This window comes from Tribolium madens, unplaced genomic scaffold, assembly GCF_015345945.1.
Source record: "Tribolium madens isolate multiple individuals breed KSU strain unplaced genomic scaffold, Tmad_KSU_1.1 Scaffold_1;HRSCAF=32;Tcas5.2_LG8, whole genome shotgun sequence".
Classification (NCBI taxonomy): domain Eukaryota; kingdom Metazoa; phylum Arthropoda; class Insecta; order Coleoptera; family Tenebrionidae; genus Tribolium; species Tribolium madens.
In genome coordinates this window covers 1,028,328-1,046,342 of record NW_025400984.1, presented here as the reverse complement: position 1 = coordinate 1,046,342, position 18,015 = coordinate 1,028,328, and the positions used below count along the sequence as shown (strand labels likewise).

Sequence of the window (18,015 nt, the reverse complement as noted above, 5' to 3'; positions counted from 1 at the left end):
ATAATCAATCGTAATTAAAATAAGAGTACAAGGGTGGGCAGGCAACAATGGGTCGTTCTGGCACATTTTGCGTTTTCACCTAATCGATGACCAAGGTCAAATAGCCTAAGACGGTTTCGAATGCTGGCAGCGACAGATTAGTTGTCGCGTTGTTGGTCCACAGCCTTCAACCGGTAACAGAAAGAGAAGGGACGGTGGACTTTCTTAAGTCAGTTTAGTTGCTAGACGCATTATGAAACGACGCTAACTTGTCCACTTAGGTACTTACTTTTTTTTTCGAATTGTAAGAAATATGATAACTTGTATCAACTACAAACGTGCACAATAAGGATTTTAAATTCATTTCGTGTGAGCTTTGAGTTAATTCGGTGACTGAAAATCCACAACGTGTTGTCAAGTTTAAATGTCCATCAGTGTGTTGTTGGTGTCGTGGTGTCGGTGTTGTGGTGCTGAATTTGTTGTACAACCATGGATAACATAGCTAACAATAATTTAGTTTCGAATTTACCTGAGGTGAGTCAAAAAACTCGTTCGTAACGCTGCGGCCAGGTGTTGATTTTTAATTTTTCTCTTTGATTTCGGAGATGCGATGCCGTCAGTAAAATATCGAAATTGATTATAAAACTTCTGGGAAGAAAAGTGAAACGAAAAAAGGCATTCTTTGGTGTAAAGTAAGATAAGCTGTACTTCCCACGATTGCATTACATTTGAAACTTGATATTCCATTGTTGTTTAATTTTTGCTTATATTTGTTTTGTGAAAAGGCTTGAGTCATTCTAAATTGTTATTTTTGAATTTCTTTGATTTTTTTACTAAGTAAGACAGTCTCAAGGTTAGTGACGAGTTCAATAATCGAATTAATTTTAACCATTTCGTAATTCTATTTGAATTAAATGATTAGGCACGCATTCAAATTAGTAAATGAGGTATCAGGATCATCATAATTTACTTTAACCTTTTTTTGTTTATTTTTCTCGGGATTTTTAAAGAATGTTTCAATAGGTGTCAAACCACGTGAGTTTGTTTAACTTGGTTTAAAATTTGTACCTTTTTTCTTTTTATTCCCTTGTACCTGAAAAAACATTGTTTCGAGGTGTTATTGTATTTAAATTCTTTAACGCATGTACAGAATGTAAAACTCCAAAACAAATAAATCAGACGTGACGAAATTTTCGGTTAGTGCCGGAAGTTTCAAAATAAAATATTATAAAGTATATTACACAGGTTGTAGTTAAATGATCTCTTCAAGGTTTTCAAAATACTTAGTTGATTTTTTTTAATTCAATAATAATTTATTTTACTTTTCAAACGTACAGTTTACTGTTGTTACTCATTATTAGAAGCACAACTTTCTCCTCTTTCTCTTATTTGATTTAATTTTTAGAAAAATAGTTAACATTTCAACATGTATTTACATATTTTACAAATATTTATCACTTCCAAAATAAAAAAATCTATGTTCTGGTTATTATTGGGAACACAACATAACCATTAATTAGAAAATAATTTATCGTTTAGCTGACCTGTTGGTTTCATTTCATTACAGGTCGTACATTTAAAAGGGACAAAATTAATTAAAATCTTGATCGATTATACCTACTTTTGTAAAATGATTGTATAAATTATTATTCTTGTGTTATTGTAGTATTAAATTTATTTTTTCATGGTAAGTTGCCATTTTTTCAATTTTTAAACTACATACTAAATTTTTTCCCAAAGTGGTCTGTGACTTTCTGGCAACACTGTAGAAGAACAACCTTGTGATTGTCAACACTGAATTATTGGTGGTGATCATATATCTAGATACATATACTAGCTATAGACCGTTTGTGCACGATTATGCGCAGGAAATAAAAGCAGATAGAAGATGACGCCATTTTGATGCTTGAACGCTGACAATCGTGGAGCGAATTTTGAATACTGTTGCGATTAAAGTTCGAGTTTACAGATTAAATTTAAGATTTCTCAGCCAATTTCAAACGGAACATGCAATGTATCTTCCTGCAATCTATATATGGTGCTAATGAACAAATTTTAATAAAAACTACACCATCTAAAAACGCAATTTGATAAGAATAATAAATATCGCCAATAGGTACATGTCAAATTGTCGACAATTTTTATCGAATATACAGAATGCACAAAACAATTTGGTATGCACGAGGAGTATTTTGGCAGACTCTTTCCTAAAAAAAAATTAAATGATACAATTTAGCGAAATTGCATGTTCAAAAATTGTTTTTTCTTTAAATTTTTATACGGAAATTGCAACGAAAATACTGCACTAGTCCAAACTGTCGACGATTTGCACTAGTGCAGAATTTTCGCTATATTTGATCGTTATTGGCTAAAAATAAGCAGCTTTTTGAATACCTTAAATGTATGCAAATATATTATGCGGGAGATAAATAAATATAGAAAAATTCATTACTGCTACATTTGGAACCATAATAATTATTGATAATTATAATAATTCATATAAATATCAGACGTTTATAAATATTTGCATTGTTTATTATTAATAGAATAATTAACAATTATTATTAATAGAAGAACAATTTTGTAAAGACCAAAAAAAATCAGTAGGTACAGTGATGGACAGTGAATTTCGTCCACCTAATTTCTGTGAATTCACAAAAATTCGCTGTAATCTGTGCTTTATTGTCATGATAACTGACATTCAAATACGTATTGTCAAATTTAATCAAATTCGAACATGCCAGCAGTAAGTGCGTTTAATAAAATAAAAATTATCTCTCTGGTACAAGAAGGTATGTCTCAAAGACGTGTCTCTATACTTTTGGGCATACCAAGGACTACCATAACAAACGTTAATCAAAATTCTGAAAAAAGTTTAAGAAAACCTAGACTAATTTACACTTTTAATCTGTCACCAAAAACCAACCTAACCAAATTTATGGAAACCTATTCACGAATATCCTTAAATTTTAGGGAGTAATTTCTTGTTGATACGACAATAGTTTTGCGTCTCTTTATCCACAGAAAATAGTGTGCCATCCAAGGAGCTGGTCCCTCAAATAATATATTCAGTGTCCAGAAATTTGTTGGCAATGTCAGGACAAAGATTTAACCATTTATTTTCTGAGGGCAGGCAGATCACCATTTTACACTAGTCAAGGAAGTAATCAACTGTTACTGCAAGATCCGATTGCATAATTTGCAATAAAAAAAATTATTTTATTTTTATTTATTTTAATTATTTTTATATTTTATTTATTTTATTTTTATTTATTTTTATAATTTTTATTAAAATAAAATTTATACTCAAAGGACAACTTCTGCCTTTAGTGTTGACAACTTAATATCAAAGTCACAGACCTCTTTGATTAAAAACTATTGTTAAATAATAAGTTTTGTTTGTTATACAGAGTGATTTTGAAATAAACAACACTATTTAAACCCATAAATCTTTAAGAGACTTACCATAAGCTATGAAAATATGTATATGCTTTTGTTAAAACAGCCCATAAAAGGGAGAAAATCGCTATGAAAATTTATTACTTTCAAAAAGTGAGTACGCCTCTGACTCACCGTTGAGAATCCATGGATGAGGTGAATGGGATGGAAAAAAAAATGTTAGTTTTTTGAATCTGACATTAAATGCTAATAGTGTCTATAGTCTATACTTTTGTACGACTTTAATTAAATATTGTTGTGTATTTTAAAACCACATTGTATAATAAAACAGAGTATTAAGTGGGTCACAAGATGTCACCGATGATACGAAATGTCAAAAATAGATTTATGTAAGAGTTCACACGAAGTTTATCGTCGTATATTAATTAAATGCAATAATTAATTACAACAGTGAAAAAAACCTTCTCTTCGTTAGTAAATGACATTCCATCTAAACCTAGTGAAACTACTAAATGCTATTAACTACCTGTTTTTAATAAAACCAGCAAAACCAGTGGATACATTTGCCAACATCCAGTCTAGTCTCTATACAAACAAGTGTTCTCAAGGTAGATAAGAAATATTGATGTTTATTTTATTGGTAAACTAAAATCACTTTCTGGTCTAAACTAACGTTACCTACGCTTGGAGTAAAAATTCAAAAGTAAAAAAAGTTAAGATTCTTTCACACAAAATTCTTTTACAGTTGTTATCTTACTTGGTTTCGGTTTACTAAGATTATCTAGCTACCTGAGATGTTATGAAGTAATTTATTTTCAGTGCGTAAATTAAAAATTGTTGACCACAAAGTGTTAAAATTTTTAGTGTTTAGACACCGAGATTATCCTTAAAAAGGGGGTCGTTTGTTACAAGAAGGTTTTCACCGAATAAAGCAATTTTTTGTGGGTTACATGGTCAAGCAAACTAATCTAATAATCTGAATGTTTATCTTTTTACGATTGCAGATGACAGCTGTAAATGAAAACACAAACCATTTGTTAAAATCCTGTTTTTGCTCGAATAGTGTCAATTTCATAAAACTTGAAGTGTTTTATTTTTTCAGTTTTCACCTCTACATGCCAAAAACATTTCTTTTTACTATTAAAGCAAATCAAAGACAGTTATTAGATAAAGGTGGGTTAACATCAATAACTGGTGGAATTGTTTGAAGACAATACTGATAAAAAACACGTTTTCTTATTTTTGAAAAAAATTACAAACAAGAATTAATAGACTAATTACTTTTTCTGTAAGCTACAAAAAGAATCAAAGAAGAAAAGAGGAACCACTAATAACTTCTGACTTTCCTAAATCTGTAAATTTTAATCAACGTGTCTTAGTATTACAGTTCTATAAATTGTCTGTTTCCTTCCGTTGACATCTTTGTGTTGCTTTCATGGCTAATTAATTTTACTCTTTGTTGGTGATCTGTCTCATGGCGCCACTTTCTTCCTTCCTGGAACACATGCACACCACGAAATTGCTGGAGATTGAGGAAAGTTTTAATAATTTTCAGAAATAATTTACATTTTTACTCAAGTGCTTTCATTTTAGTTCTTTTCCAATAAAAAGTAGTTCTTTTCCAGTCATAGTGGAAGCTGAGGAACTTGAAGCGTTTTCAGATCCTCTAAAAAATAGATTTTATTGTACTAAACAGACTTTTTTTGGTTTTATTTATTAGAATAATTTTAATTGAATTAAAAACTTTTCGTTATTTAGTAAGCTAGTTGGGGCACCTTGGCATATTCATCTAGTACAAGGCAATATATTGTTTGTAACGTTTTTTATTTGACATGTCTCGCAATAAACAAAGAGGGAAATAATCTACTAATTGGACCTTTTATTGGATTTTACCTTCAGTTCAAAGCTCTGTAGTTAAAAGTCTTTTTGAAGTTTACAAGCATTATGAAAACATGACACACAATCAACAATAACAGTCGACGTGATCGAAAGAATTCGACCCCAACGGCGAAGAGGGTACATTCCTGTACCTTCGACAAGACCGACCTTGAAGGTTATTCCACCTGCCTGTCAACAAAGAATGCCGTTTAGATTAGAGCTCTGCAATCCCTACGCGAACCCAACAACCGATGACAATAAATTCAAGCTCACGCAGGTGTCGTTTATCGCCACGATAACGAGTCTGGGTGCTACTATGGCAAAATCGAGAAAGTCGCGTGTTACCAGAAGACAGAAGTTTAACTATTACCAAATAGAGTAGATTAAGTTAATAACACAAGGCGACAAAAAAAAGTCATGTCGTGACAACTTGACAAATTTTATATCATTTTGTTCGTCTCAGTAAGACAAATCAATGCACTAAAAAAATTTCAAAAAGTCCACACACTTTATAATAAATATTTTTTTTCTAATTTAAATGAATTTAAAATACTTTAACTTTAAAAAATCATTACTCAATAACTATTAGGCCGATTTCCTTCAAATAAAGACCATTCTAAAGGGATGATATGCAATTTGAAATTGAATATTCGCAAACTTTTCTTCGAAGTAAATCGAAGTAATCTAAGAAAAACCCTACGAGTAATTTTTTTTCTTTGTCACCATCGTGTAGAGCATCTTTTTATTAGTAAGAATCCAAATTTTTAAAATAATATACCGAGTAGTTTTCTAGATATGATTTTTTGAAGTTAAGGTTTGCTATTCAGGTATTGCACCATATAGGAGAAATGCATGTTAATCTTACTTAAAATTGCATTTTTATAAAAGTATTTGTTTTAAGACTCTTCTTTTGCTTAAAAATGGTCAATTGCACCTTCTTTGTTCTAATTAGAATAAACAAAAACTGTTTCTTTACTTAAAACAAACAAAGAGTACCAGAGTACTACAACTTGACAAATTTTATATCATTTTGTTCGTCTCAGTGAGACAAATCAAATGCACAAAATTTTTTTTCAAAAAGTCCACACACTTTGAATTAATTAATTTTTTTCTAATTTAAATGAATTTAAAATACTTTAACTTTAAAAAATCATTACTCAATAACTATTTCCTTCAAATAACGACCATTCTAAAGGGATGGACTTGCCCTTTAGAATGATATGCAATTTGAAATTGGCAAACTTTTCGAAGAAATTCGAAGTAAATCGAAGTAATCTAAGAAAAACCCTAAGAGTAATGTTTTTTTTTTCTTCATGACCATCGTGTAGAGCATTTTTTTATTAGTAAGAATCCAAATTTTTAAAATAATATACCGAGTATTTTTTAAGATATAATTTTTTGAAGTTAAGGTTTGCTATTCAGGTATTGCGCCATATAGGAGAAATGCATGTTAATCTTACTTGAAATTGCACTTTTATAAAAGTATTTGTTTTAAGACTCTTCTTTTGCTTAAAAATGGTCAATTGCACCTTCTTTGTTCTAATTAGAATAAACAAAAACTGTTTGTTTACTTAAAAAAAAGAGTGTTTACGTACTAATTAAAGCAAATAAAGAGTTTTTTTTTGTTCTAAAAATGATCACTGATTATGGATCTAGCAGTTTAAAGCAATAGCTTTAATTATAAGAACAAATCTTTTTCAAATTAAATCACTTTCATTCAGATTCACTTTGTTCTAGCTTTCTGAACTTTTTTTTGGAAAATGTTCTCAGCAAATGCTTTCTCATCACTTTCGAGTGATGTTGAATGCAATAAGTCACTTGCTTCGTGTGCAACTGTTATCACAACAACTACTACCTACAAGCTAACTGAAGCTAATCGTACCAACAAAATAAATCAGGTGACTTATTGCATTTAACATCACTCGAAAGTGATGAGAAAGCATTTGCTCAGAACATTTTCAAAAAAATTCAGAAAGCTAGAACAAAGTGAACAAGACGAAATCGGAATGGAAAGTGATTTGATTTGAAAAAGATTTGCCCTTATATTTAAACCTTAAACTTATTTAGATTATCTAGATCCTCTTTGCTCAATGAACACTGGTCATTTTTACAAAAAGAAAACTCTTTATTTGCTTTTTAAGTACGCAGGAACTATTTATTTGTTTTAAGTAAAGAAACAGTTTTTATTTATTCTAATTAGAACAAAGAAGGTGCAATTGACCATTTTTTAGCAAAAGAAGAGTCTTAAAACAAATACTTTATAAAAATGCAGTTTTAAGTAAGATTAACATGCATTTCTCCTATATGGCGCAATACCTGAACTGCAAACTTTAACTTCAAAAAATCATATCTTAAAAACTACACGGTATATTATTTTAAAAATTTGGATTCTTACTAATAAAAAGATGCTCTACACGATGGTTTTTCTTAGATTACTTCGATTTACTTCGAACTTCTTCTAACACTGTTCGAAGAAAAGTTTGCCAATATTCAATTTCAAATTGCATATCATTCTAAAGGGCAAGTCCATCCCTTTAGAATGGTCTTTATTTGAAGGAAATAGGCCTAATAGTTATTGAGTAATGATTTTTTAAAGTTAAAGTATTTTAAATTCATTTAAATTAGAAAAAAATTATTTAGTTTAAAGTGTATGGACTTTTTGAATTTCTTTTAGTGCATTTGATTTGTCTCACTGAGACGAACAAAATTATATAAAATCTGTCAAGTTGTCACGATATGACTTTTTTTGTCGCCTTGTGTAATTGAAGTTGTTCGTTATGGAAGATTTTTTCAGTCAAATCACATGTTCACTTTGAATTGTCCTAGCCAATTTCTTCAAGGGTGTGCCTGGAATTGAAACGAGGAATATAAACTATTTGCAACATTTATCATGTATTTAACAAAATTTATAAATATTATGTGCATACCACTACCAGAAATAATATAAAACTACCAGAAATAATATAAAAAATCATATTTTTTTCATAAAATTCAATGTACTGGATTTCAGTAAGTCCAGCAGAATTACTACTCTCTAAATTGTTGAGTTATTGTAAAAAAGACGTTCTCTTCTAATTCTCATTTGACCATTCTTTATGTGTATTGGAATATTTCCGTTGAAACTGATTGCTGTCTGAAACTGGTGCAGGCCATTTTCGTCCGATTGGAAAACTTGAATTGTTGCTAACCTTGGCGTTGTTTAATAATTGTCACTTCCATTTGTGTAAACTGCGCCTCTTCCATGATTGATTTGTCTGGTCTTGGATGTTTCCCTGCCTGAAAATTGGAAAATCATGAAATCCGGGTTATTGGGTTTTAGTGTTAGCGATGAACTGAATTCGTAATTTTGATGTCGCGTCTTTCTCAGCGAAAAATTGTCAGATGTGAACAAAATAAGAAAAAGTTGTAAGAGTAAAAATACCTACATGTTCGTATGAATGAATTAATGAATGAAGTCTGGTTGGTGTAAAGTTTTCAAGAAATATCAGAGGAGACACTAATTTGAAAACAGAATGAGGCACGTGGTTGGTAACACATTTACACGTGTGTGTGGAAAAGGTGGCTCTAGATATTTAAACTTTTACTTTCAGAAGGAAATTTATTTATTTCTTTGACATTTGCGTTGTTGCAAAATAGCCAGTGTTAGTGTTTTTCGTTTTCTCGTCATTAATGGATATTTATTATAATATATTTTTGTTCTAAATACTTGGTCGATTTCATATGTTTTATGAATTTTTAGATCCTAAAAATGTAAGTGAAAGTAAATAAGTGTAGCAAAATTATATGCACACGTTTAAAGTATGTGGAAAGGTAATGACAATAGAAAACGTGTCTAATAAAGCCTTCAGGCACCGTTTTATGTATATTGCGAATTTTGAGTTAATTTACGTTAGACGTGTGCCTTCACCAACTTTCTTGAACAAAATTTCCTTTCTAAAAAGTGTTTATTCTTGTAGTTTAATACCTTTTCTATTATTACCAATTTTAGTCATTTAAGAGTCTTTATTTTTAGAAAGATCTAACCTTTGATGAGCTAGATTTCGTCTAAAAAAAAAACATTTGCAGTAAAGTGGCATACAGGTCAACCAAAAGTAACGCACAAAATCCATATTTTTATGGGTTATTCTTCAGAAAAATCTTCAAACAGGTCGATTTATTTACATTTAGACTATATTGTAACGTTTATGACGTCATTGGAATTTGATAATGACGTTATCATTAATTTTTTAATTGGCAACCAACAAATTTGTTGACTGTTTTTGGTAACATGTACATTCTTCTATCAATTTAAACGAAAATATTACCAAAAAGTAAACAAAAATGTTGGTTGCCATTTAAAAAAATATTGATAACATTGTTACTTAAAAATCATTGACGTTATAAATAATAGTATAATGAAAATGTATAATTTACAAAAATAAAATCGACCTGTACGAGTACGAGGATTTTTTTTATTGACCTTTAATCGTTAAAATTTTAAAAAAATTATAAAGGTAATTGGTAAATACTAAAGCAGTGGATCGCCTGAAATTATTTTCAACTATACAGCGTGTCCCAAAAAATAAGCTACAATTCGAATTTTGTTTTTTTAAATTTTAAACTTTTATTACAATGTTTTGAAGTTAAACTTCTATTGGTCGATTTTGCGAAGTCAAATGTTTCTGATCTATTTTATCTCAGTGCTAAATATTCTCGAAATCTTTTCCTCTGGAAACTAGCGCTCTGATAATAGTCTAGCGTTTAGACAGCAATAATTTATGTTTTTTTTTTTAATTAGCGTAATTTAATTACGATTCATTGTAACTAGAAACGCGAATAATTAAAAAAACCCAACAATTAAGTTTGTCACGTAGTAATTTAAAGTCATTGTTAATATGTTTATAATTATCGTAAGTAGACAAGATAGTCTGTAGTAACCAGATCGTAGATTCGTAGGTGCTAAAGAATGCAGCAAAAAATGGTCATTTTACGGCATGGTTTCTCACTAGTCATCTTTATAAACTACCCACACGTTTCGATACAAGTTCTGATAGGTAATTAAAAGAATTTTATTCAGAAAAAAACATCCTTTGCAAAGAGACAAATAGTGAAAAGACACGTTGTATACGTGCCTTTGCCATTACTGTTCAAAACGTGTTTCAACCTGTCTTATTTTATTTGAAATCAATATTCTATTCCACGACACAACTTGTGGCTACATAAATAATTCATAAAATTAATATTAAATGGACTAATGAATGAAACTGGCTTGCTAATACTTTATGATACCTAAATAATTGCATAGTTTTCAGAGACGGCGGACTATGAAATTGTGTGTCTGCTTGACTCATCGTCTGATCACTGTGACAAAATTAAAGACACAGTTGAAGTTCGTTTTATTCAATATTTTCCAGGGTGATTATTTATGGTTACTTTTCCGCTTCAAATAATTTATTAATTATAGTGATGCAAAGTAAATAAAAATCTTGGGAATGTGCATGTTTTTCTACACCGGTGAATAAAAGCTTCGTCATACCCCTTTTTCCGGGATGTAACCGTCATGAAGTATAAGTATTATCCATTAAAGTAGCATAATCACTACTTCTGTGTTTCAGTAAGTGTTGCTCGGGCAAAGAAACTTTTTTCTTACAGTCTAAATAACTAAACCATTAACTGAATCAGCATGTTGCAACTTTGTAATTACAACTTTGTAAAGTATGTAGAAAACGCTTACATTTTCTCAACGACTTTAACGCATATTGAAGTAGTATTTTTTTCTCACTGTTTGTACATGTGATATACCTGCTCGGAAAAGAGATAATTCAAGCCTGAAGATAATTCTTGTGCTATTAACTACTAATTTCCAATCCTTATAATTTTTGATCAGCGCAAACTAGGCTACAACAGGATTTTTTCTCCTTTTTGTAATAAAGCGACTTGTCTATAATAACTAGACTCGTTTTTTGATATAAATAGGTAACATCATGTTTCCTGTTTTAATGTTCATCTAATTGTCTAATTGTAACATGACGGAAATGTTTAACTTTAGTGTCTATCCGTTGAAAAGCCTCTGTCTTCTATAAATTTCTTGTTTACTTGTTATAATTAGAGCGATGTAATTGATTTGTGTTTTTGCTGAAGCTTTGTGTGTTACTTTTTTTAAATAAAATCAATGTTTGCATGTCATCAGTTTTCAGTAGGTATATACAGGCTGTGCCAGAACTCACGCCACAGAGAAAAAATTTAAGTAAGATACCAGGAACATGGAAAAAATGTTTAAAAAATTCTGTCATAAAATTTTGACATTTATTTTTTGTCATTTGACATTTTTTATGTCTATTTAAGGATACTTATGACCTTGTATGTATATGTTTTTTTTTATAATTATTTATTAAATGTACAAAAATTTTGCCATTAAGCAGAGTTACAATTTTGGATACAGCTTCTTTGTTTTCTCTTCTAAGAGCTGTCTGACACGAGACTAATTTCAGTACTGAATTTAGTACTGAAATTGCGCTCGCAAATTTAGTGTCGAAATTAGTTGAAGTTACTAGAAGTTCTATATGACACGTAAGTACTGAAATAAGTCTATGAACATGCGCATTGATCTTGCTAAAGACCCAAGGGACTGTCAGTTATACCGGGACATTCAATTCCCTACAACCCTGAAAAAATATTACAGATATTTCATCTGAAAACTATTTTTAAATGAGTATTATAAACTTTAAAGACAAGATTAAGATTTGCGAATAATTCTCTTTAATTAAAGAGATAAATAAATGTCAGATTTACAACATATACAGTCAAGAGGTTGTAGAGACTAAAATTTTCTTGAAGAGAATGTTCAAGAGATTTATATCTCCAACTGTTTTTGAACGTTGAAATAGGCTAAATGGAATTGCATTTTAATGTCTGGTATTAAAAAAACTACACTGTTTAGCCTTAAAAAATAAATATTTTGGAGTACTGTTATGTAGCATGTATCTGAAATTCCACTTAATTGAGGAAACTATTTAGAATGTTGAGGGACGTTAGTTAATTCACCACTTATTGATTTAGCATTACTTTAAAATTGGTGATATTTTGTTATATTTATTTTTTGTTATATTTTTCATATTTTAGTTGACAGATTCTGCAATATTACTCTTTATTTTACAAAATCGGTTGATTAAATTAAATTTAGATATTAAAGTAAATAATTAATAGAAAATGCATTTTGAAGATAAACTATTGATTTGCAAACAATAACAAATAATACCAGATTTTTGCAATAAGTTGTTGATTTTTAAAATTTAGAATATTGTGGGGGACTTAATGCATTTTCTTAAGTGAGCAATTTGTTGTAAAGTGTACAATAGTTTATAACGAAACAACGTCTATAACGAGTAAATCGTTTTGGTCCTTGTCGTTTTGTACTATTTGTAAATTTTTTCCTTTTGCATCGAATACGTTTCTGGCATTGAGGTCGATATAACGAAATTTTTGTTTCGTCCTAGATCTAGAAATTGCGAGAAATTTGTGAAGTACGAGTAGATCGGATATTACGAGAGTTTCTAAAATAATTAATACATTTACCGGTATTATTTATTATAAGTGTATTGAAAACTCGATAGAAAATGTAATCCGTCACGTTTGCATTTTTTTTTCAGTTATTATCAACGTTTTAAACTAAGAACACTTTGTGTTTTAACAATATTCTTGCTATTCTGGAGCAATAGATTACATACCGAGGTTTGAGGTGTTTCATTACCGAGGTGAAAAAAACAAGCCGAGGTACGATAAAGCAACGACCACCAAAGTTTGTATACTTAAAAAAACTTAAAGCCAATAAAGACTTTTATCAAATTTTGTAAAGGTTGACATATGACATTTCATGTTGGGAAGTGGTCACTTCCTTATCAGTTTTCGGATTGGGAAATAGCCATTTCCCAACCTGAACTACTCATATCATATTGCATATCAAGTGATAAGGAAGTGACCACTTTCCAACCTGAACCTGATGTTTCATATCAATTGTTAAATGAAGTTGAAATATTATACTTTCTAACTTTTCACATGCAAGGTAATTTGATTATTACTTTATGATTGTGAATAAACATATTTAACGGAGAGATAAATTTAAACCTCCGTTAAACCATAGCAATCAGATCATCGCTACCTTAGTAACTATCGAACAGTTAAATTCTAACTGAGGTTAAATCGTACCTGAAATCCGGCCTTAGTAATTTAAACACGAACATTGACATTGACCCTCGCAGTGTGAAAATTTACAACTGACCTAGCCTCGACTGGAATCCTGATGATACAATTTCCAACAACCAGGTTGGAAACGTCTAACATCCATTAAATTTACCTCATTGCACTCGTAATGTCTGAGAAAGCTTTTATTTATACCTTTGTTGGGGTTAGAGGTGTATGGACGACAAACTTATGATTACATTAAGATGACAGTATAAAGTAACCTTTAATTTTACATGCAAAACAACAAAAAAAATTCTGCATAGTGTATGATTTGACATTCCACTTGGCTGCACCTTGATTTAACTGTCATTTTCGAGTCTTTATAGCTATGTATCTATGTTTATTTGTACTTATTGCAGCTTCAAACAAAGGGAATGTATGATTTCTAATAAGACCAGTACAGCATGTTGAAGAATAAGAATTATAATAAAATACCACTTTGTTGTTTTCCAAACGCATAAATAACTGAATTAATTATTTCAATGGTATTTTTGATTTTCAGAAAACAGTATTATCTTGTACATATCCTCTCAGTAGGCGATGTAATTTGACGTATAGAATGCGATAGATATTGGCAATTAATATCTGTTCGTGTTATGTATTGTCATGTCGGCCTTATAAATCGTCCAAGAAATAATTAAAACGGGCTTTTAACATTTTGACCTTAGCTGTGTTGTAATAAACTGTAATTTTTATAAAAGGATATTATATAAAATATGGATTGTGAAAATAGAAGTAACTTTAATAATAGAGTAGAGCCGTTAACTACAGATTCTTATAAATAGGTAATAAATATCAGTATTAACAATGTATATGCAAAAAATTGCTTATAAATACATATCATTGTATATTCACAAGACGTGATAACACTGGTAATATACCGGAACACTATCTACACGTCGGAAATAATTGGTAGGTACTCGTATATCTCGGGACTTTTTTATTACGAATCTGTCACTTATTTTTTCTGTATGAAAGAGTGTAGCTTCTTGGCTCTAAATTTGTCAGTAGGGTTCAGTTGGAACACATATTCTTTTTTTACATCGAAATCAAATGTTTTTGATCTATTGCACTTCAAGAAACGCAGTTGCAACATTGCCAGAAAAGCTCCGAGGTATAGAACGTTTCAAAATGATTGACATCTCTGTAGGCGTTGAGACTGTAAACCAGACTTTAATTTTAGTTCCGTAAAAGTTACTAATGTGAACATTCTTTAGATCGTGATACGTCATAAAATGACATTTCCGTTGAGTTCTGTCTGAAAAAATAACATAAGTACAAAACGGAAGGTTGAGAATTGAATCGGAAAAAAAGGGTGAAATTTGAGGAAAGATCGAAAGGAAGAACAGTATGTAAGGTAGTCCAAGGAAGTAGAAGTGCTTATAAAGAGATCAATGTGCTGAGGTATATTTAAACACGAGAAAACGAGAATGTGAAATAGAAGAGAATAATGGCAAAATTCTGATGTGCACACAGAGTAATAAAGGAACCCGAAGAGAGGTGTAAAATGTGTGGAAAAGAGAGTGAGACAATTGGATATTTACTGAATGAATGTGATATACCTAATGAAGGAAAGCAGGATAAGCAAAAAAAAAATTATTAACTAGCACTACTAGCAGTGGAATTTAAAGTTTATTATTTTTTTTAATATATTTTCAAACATTATTTCTTTTTATTGGAATTATTGGAATTTTTGAAAAATTTGTTGTAACAACGGCAAACTGCTTCTCGTTATCTTTGAGTGAGATGAGGTAAAGATTGTCCTGGCATTTTGATCTCAAAACTTTGCTTATTAAAAAAAAATATCCAGAAAAATTTCTTTTGAAAAATACAGGTTTTCTAAAAGGAATAAACGTGGAACAGAAGGGACAATAGGAGAGAAAAAGTACAAAATCTATTAAAAGCGACAATTGTCACAAATTTTCTTCAACCTCAGTGGGTGCAATCAATCGTACAAAAATGAACAACCTAGAACTCTCAAAGTACAAATATGTCACCTTAAATCTAAATTTCCATGATCTACCGAGATGTCAATTATTTTGAAACGCAATATAAACATTTTTTATGTTCCTGGTAAAGACAAGAGTCTTACTTGAAATTTTTCTTTGGGGCGCGAGTTCAGGCGCAGTAGTACCTATTTTGTATTAATTAATAATAGGAGTACTTTCTAAACTGTTGATATCATCCGTCATCATGTTGTTATTTTACTGCTGTCAATTAAAGTTATCTCCCAGAAACATGAAAATAAACATTACATGAACTTGTTGAAGAGCTTTTGGGAAGTGTTTGTAGGTATAGTGCACTTCCGGTTACATTTGACTCATTCAATGACTCCAACAGACCAGACACATGTTATTATAGTGTTTATGGCAATAATGTTTAAAGTGTAGACATGGTAAACAAACAGAGCTTCCATATTTTTTTCGAAAAATTTTTATTATTCCAAATACAGGGTTATTATAAATGATTGTAACATCCAGTCGCCTTCGAAGTTTTTGATTATTGTACTTTCAATACTACCTTTGACCCAATAAAAAAATTGACAGTTGTCCGTTTGTAGCCGTTTATTTACAAATTTTGGATACAAATTGCATTTCTATTTTCTTACTTGAAAGTGACAAGATCATTTATGCGATTCTTAAGATTTAATGGAATTTAAATTTTGAAATAAAACCTAAGAATACACAGTTAACTGTTTGAGTTGTAAGTGGATTCAATAAATTGGGAAACGGCAAATTTTCTTTTGTTTTCCATCTTATAATCATTTATAATAACGTCCAGATTCACTGGACGTTTTAATTTTGTATCTTCTGTCAACAAGTACAAGTTGGTATAATTTGTCAAACTTGTGCCTTCACAAGTTAACTTCAACAGTCATTAAAAACTTATTGCACTTTGGTCCAGTTCATTTTATTTATTCGGTAATGAAACGGTAAACTGGTCCTAAAATGTTCGACCACTTTCACTCCATCGACGAAAAAGCCGTCGTCACATCAAGTTTTTCGATCTGGTTGTCGGGTCATCACTGACCTTGGTTCTCCGTCTGCTTGTTTTATTTCTGCACAAATCGCGTCCTTCGACGCCAGTTGAATGTTAAAGTCAAGTTGCCCCTTTGCCACCGGTCACCTCGCCCTCTCCACATTTCCCTCGCCGTTTATTGGATATTAGGACTGGAGTCTTGGACCGGAAATTGCTAGATTGTGATGAGGACAGATCGCCATCTTCTAAAATCGCACAGTATTTATAGAATATCAGGTGGACGACAGCCAAACGCTACATATATTTAAATTATAAGATAAAATGATTTTTTTAATTATTAATAAAATTTTGATGTAGTTAATTTAGCCAATGTAGGCAATTTTGTTGAAAGTTAGTGCTTCAAATTTTGATCAAAATATAGAAAGAGATTCAAATAAAACTATAAGTTGTAAAACGTAACCTAAAATACAGTACATGTAAGTACAGGGTGTTTCACATAACTTTACGAGGCCTGCGCCTGTAAGATGCAATCAATAATACTTGTTCCGATACGAACTCGATTACAAATTTTGAAAAATTGGATAATCTTCTCTAGTTTGTTCACCCTTTCAAAAATTACAATATTTTTAATTAGTTAGTGATTAAGATAGATAAACTAGAATCATATTTATGCCGTCTATTGATAGAACAAATGATAATTGTTTCTGAAAAACTGCAGTTTATGACTATTAATAAAATCGTAATTAGTTTGACAATAACTACTACAACAATTAAATAATTAAATGTGTATTTTTTGTATCTAGTGTTTTGTGAATTTTGTATATTTGGGTGCGTACATTAGGCACAGGCCTCGTAAAGTTGTGTGAAACACCCTGTACATTCACAAAATAATAGATTCAAAAATTAGTTTTTATTTAATAACGTTTTGGACGTGCTGGGTGCAATGCTTGTCAGTCTGTCAAAATGGTTGTATCCAAAGTTCATCAGACTCTCAGTTTTATACGAATCACCCTGTAATAAATGTTTTTACGGATGTCTATACGAAATTTGATAAATGTTATCGTCTTGACTTTGGGTTGTGCTACTAAATTAAAAAATGAAGGACCTTTTCTCACAAATAAAACACCCATCTTTTATATTCTTGTAATGGGTACTGTAACAATGTTAATTCTCGTTGCGCAGGTGTTTTCTCATGTTCTTACACCGTAACTGAGATCAAATTACAGCCACGTAACATGATTTATAATTTAACAGATGTTGATATTTTAATGCCGTTAAGTTTGCCACGGGTTGAATTTCAATTATCTTTGGTGTTGTAAAGTCGTCTTCAATCACGTCTGATCAAGTGACAAATATGGTGAGACATTCATTGCCAAGGTCGTAGAATAAAACAAACCAGACACAAAGGACGATAATAAGGTTCAGTTCGTTCAAGTTCTCACAATTTTAATTGAAAATAATACAACAGACAGATGATAATTTTCTTCTAGACTGGAAGTTCATAATTATGGGAGTTTGGACTTATTGTCTTCATTTTACACCAGGAATATGCGAACTGTG

At 30.6% G+C, this 18,015-nt stretch overlaps 1 protein-coding gene across 2 annotated transcripts in view; it reads left to right on the top strand.

Moving 5' to 3' along the window:
- The first annotated feature begins 205 nt into the window (after positions 1 to 205).
- LOC123016182 (tight junction protein ZO-1-like) overlaps positions 206 to 18,015 on the top strand; it is a 54,861-nt gene continuing 37,051 nt past the window's right edge. For both annotated transcript variants that reach the window (XM_044416417.1, XM_044416416.1), the window contains exon 1: positions 206 to 513. In XM_044416417.1, the coding sequence (XP_044272352.1) occupies positions 469 to 513 (45 nt within the window). In that variant the 5' untranslated portion in view covers positions 206 to 468. The remainder of the gene's footprint in view (positions 514 to 18,015) is intronic.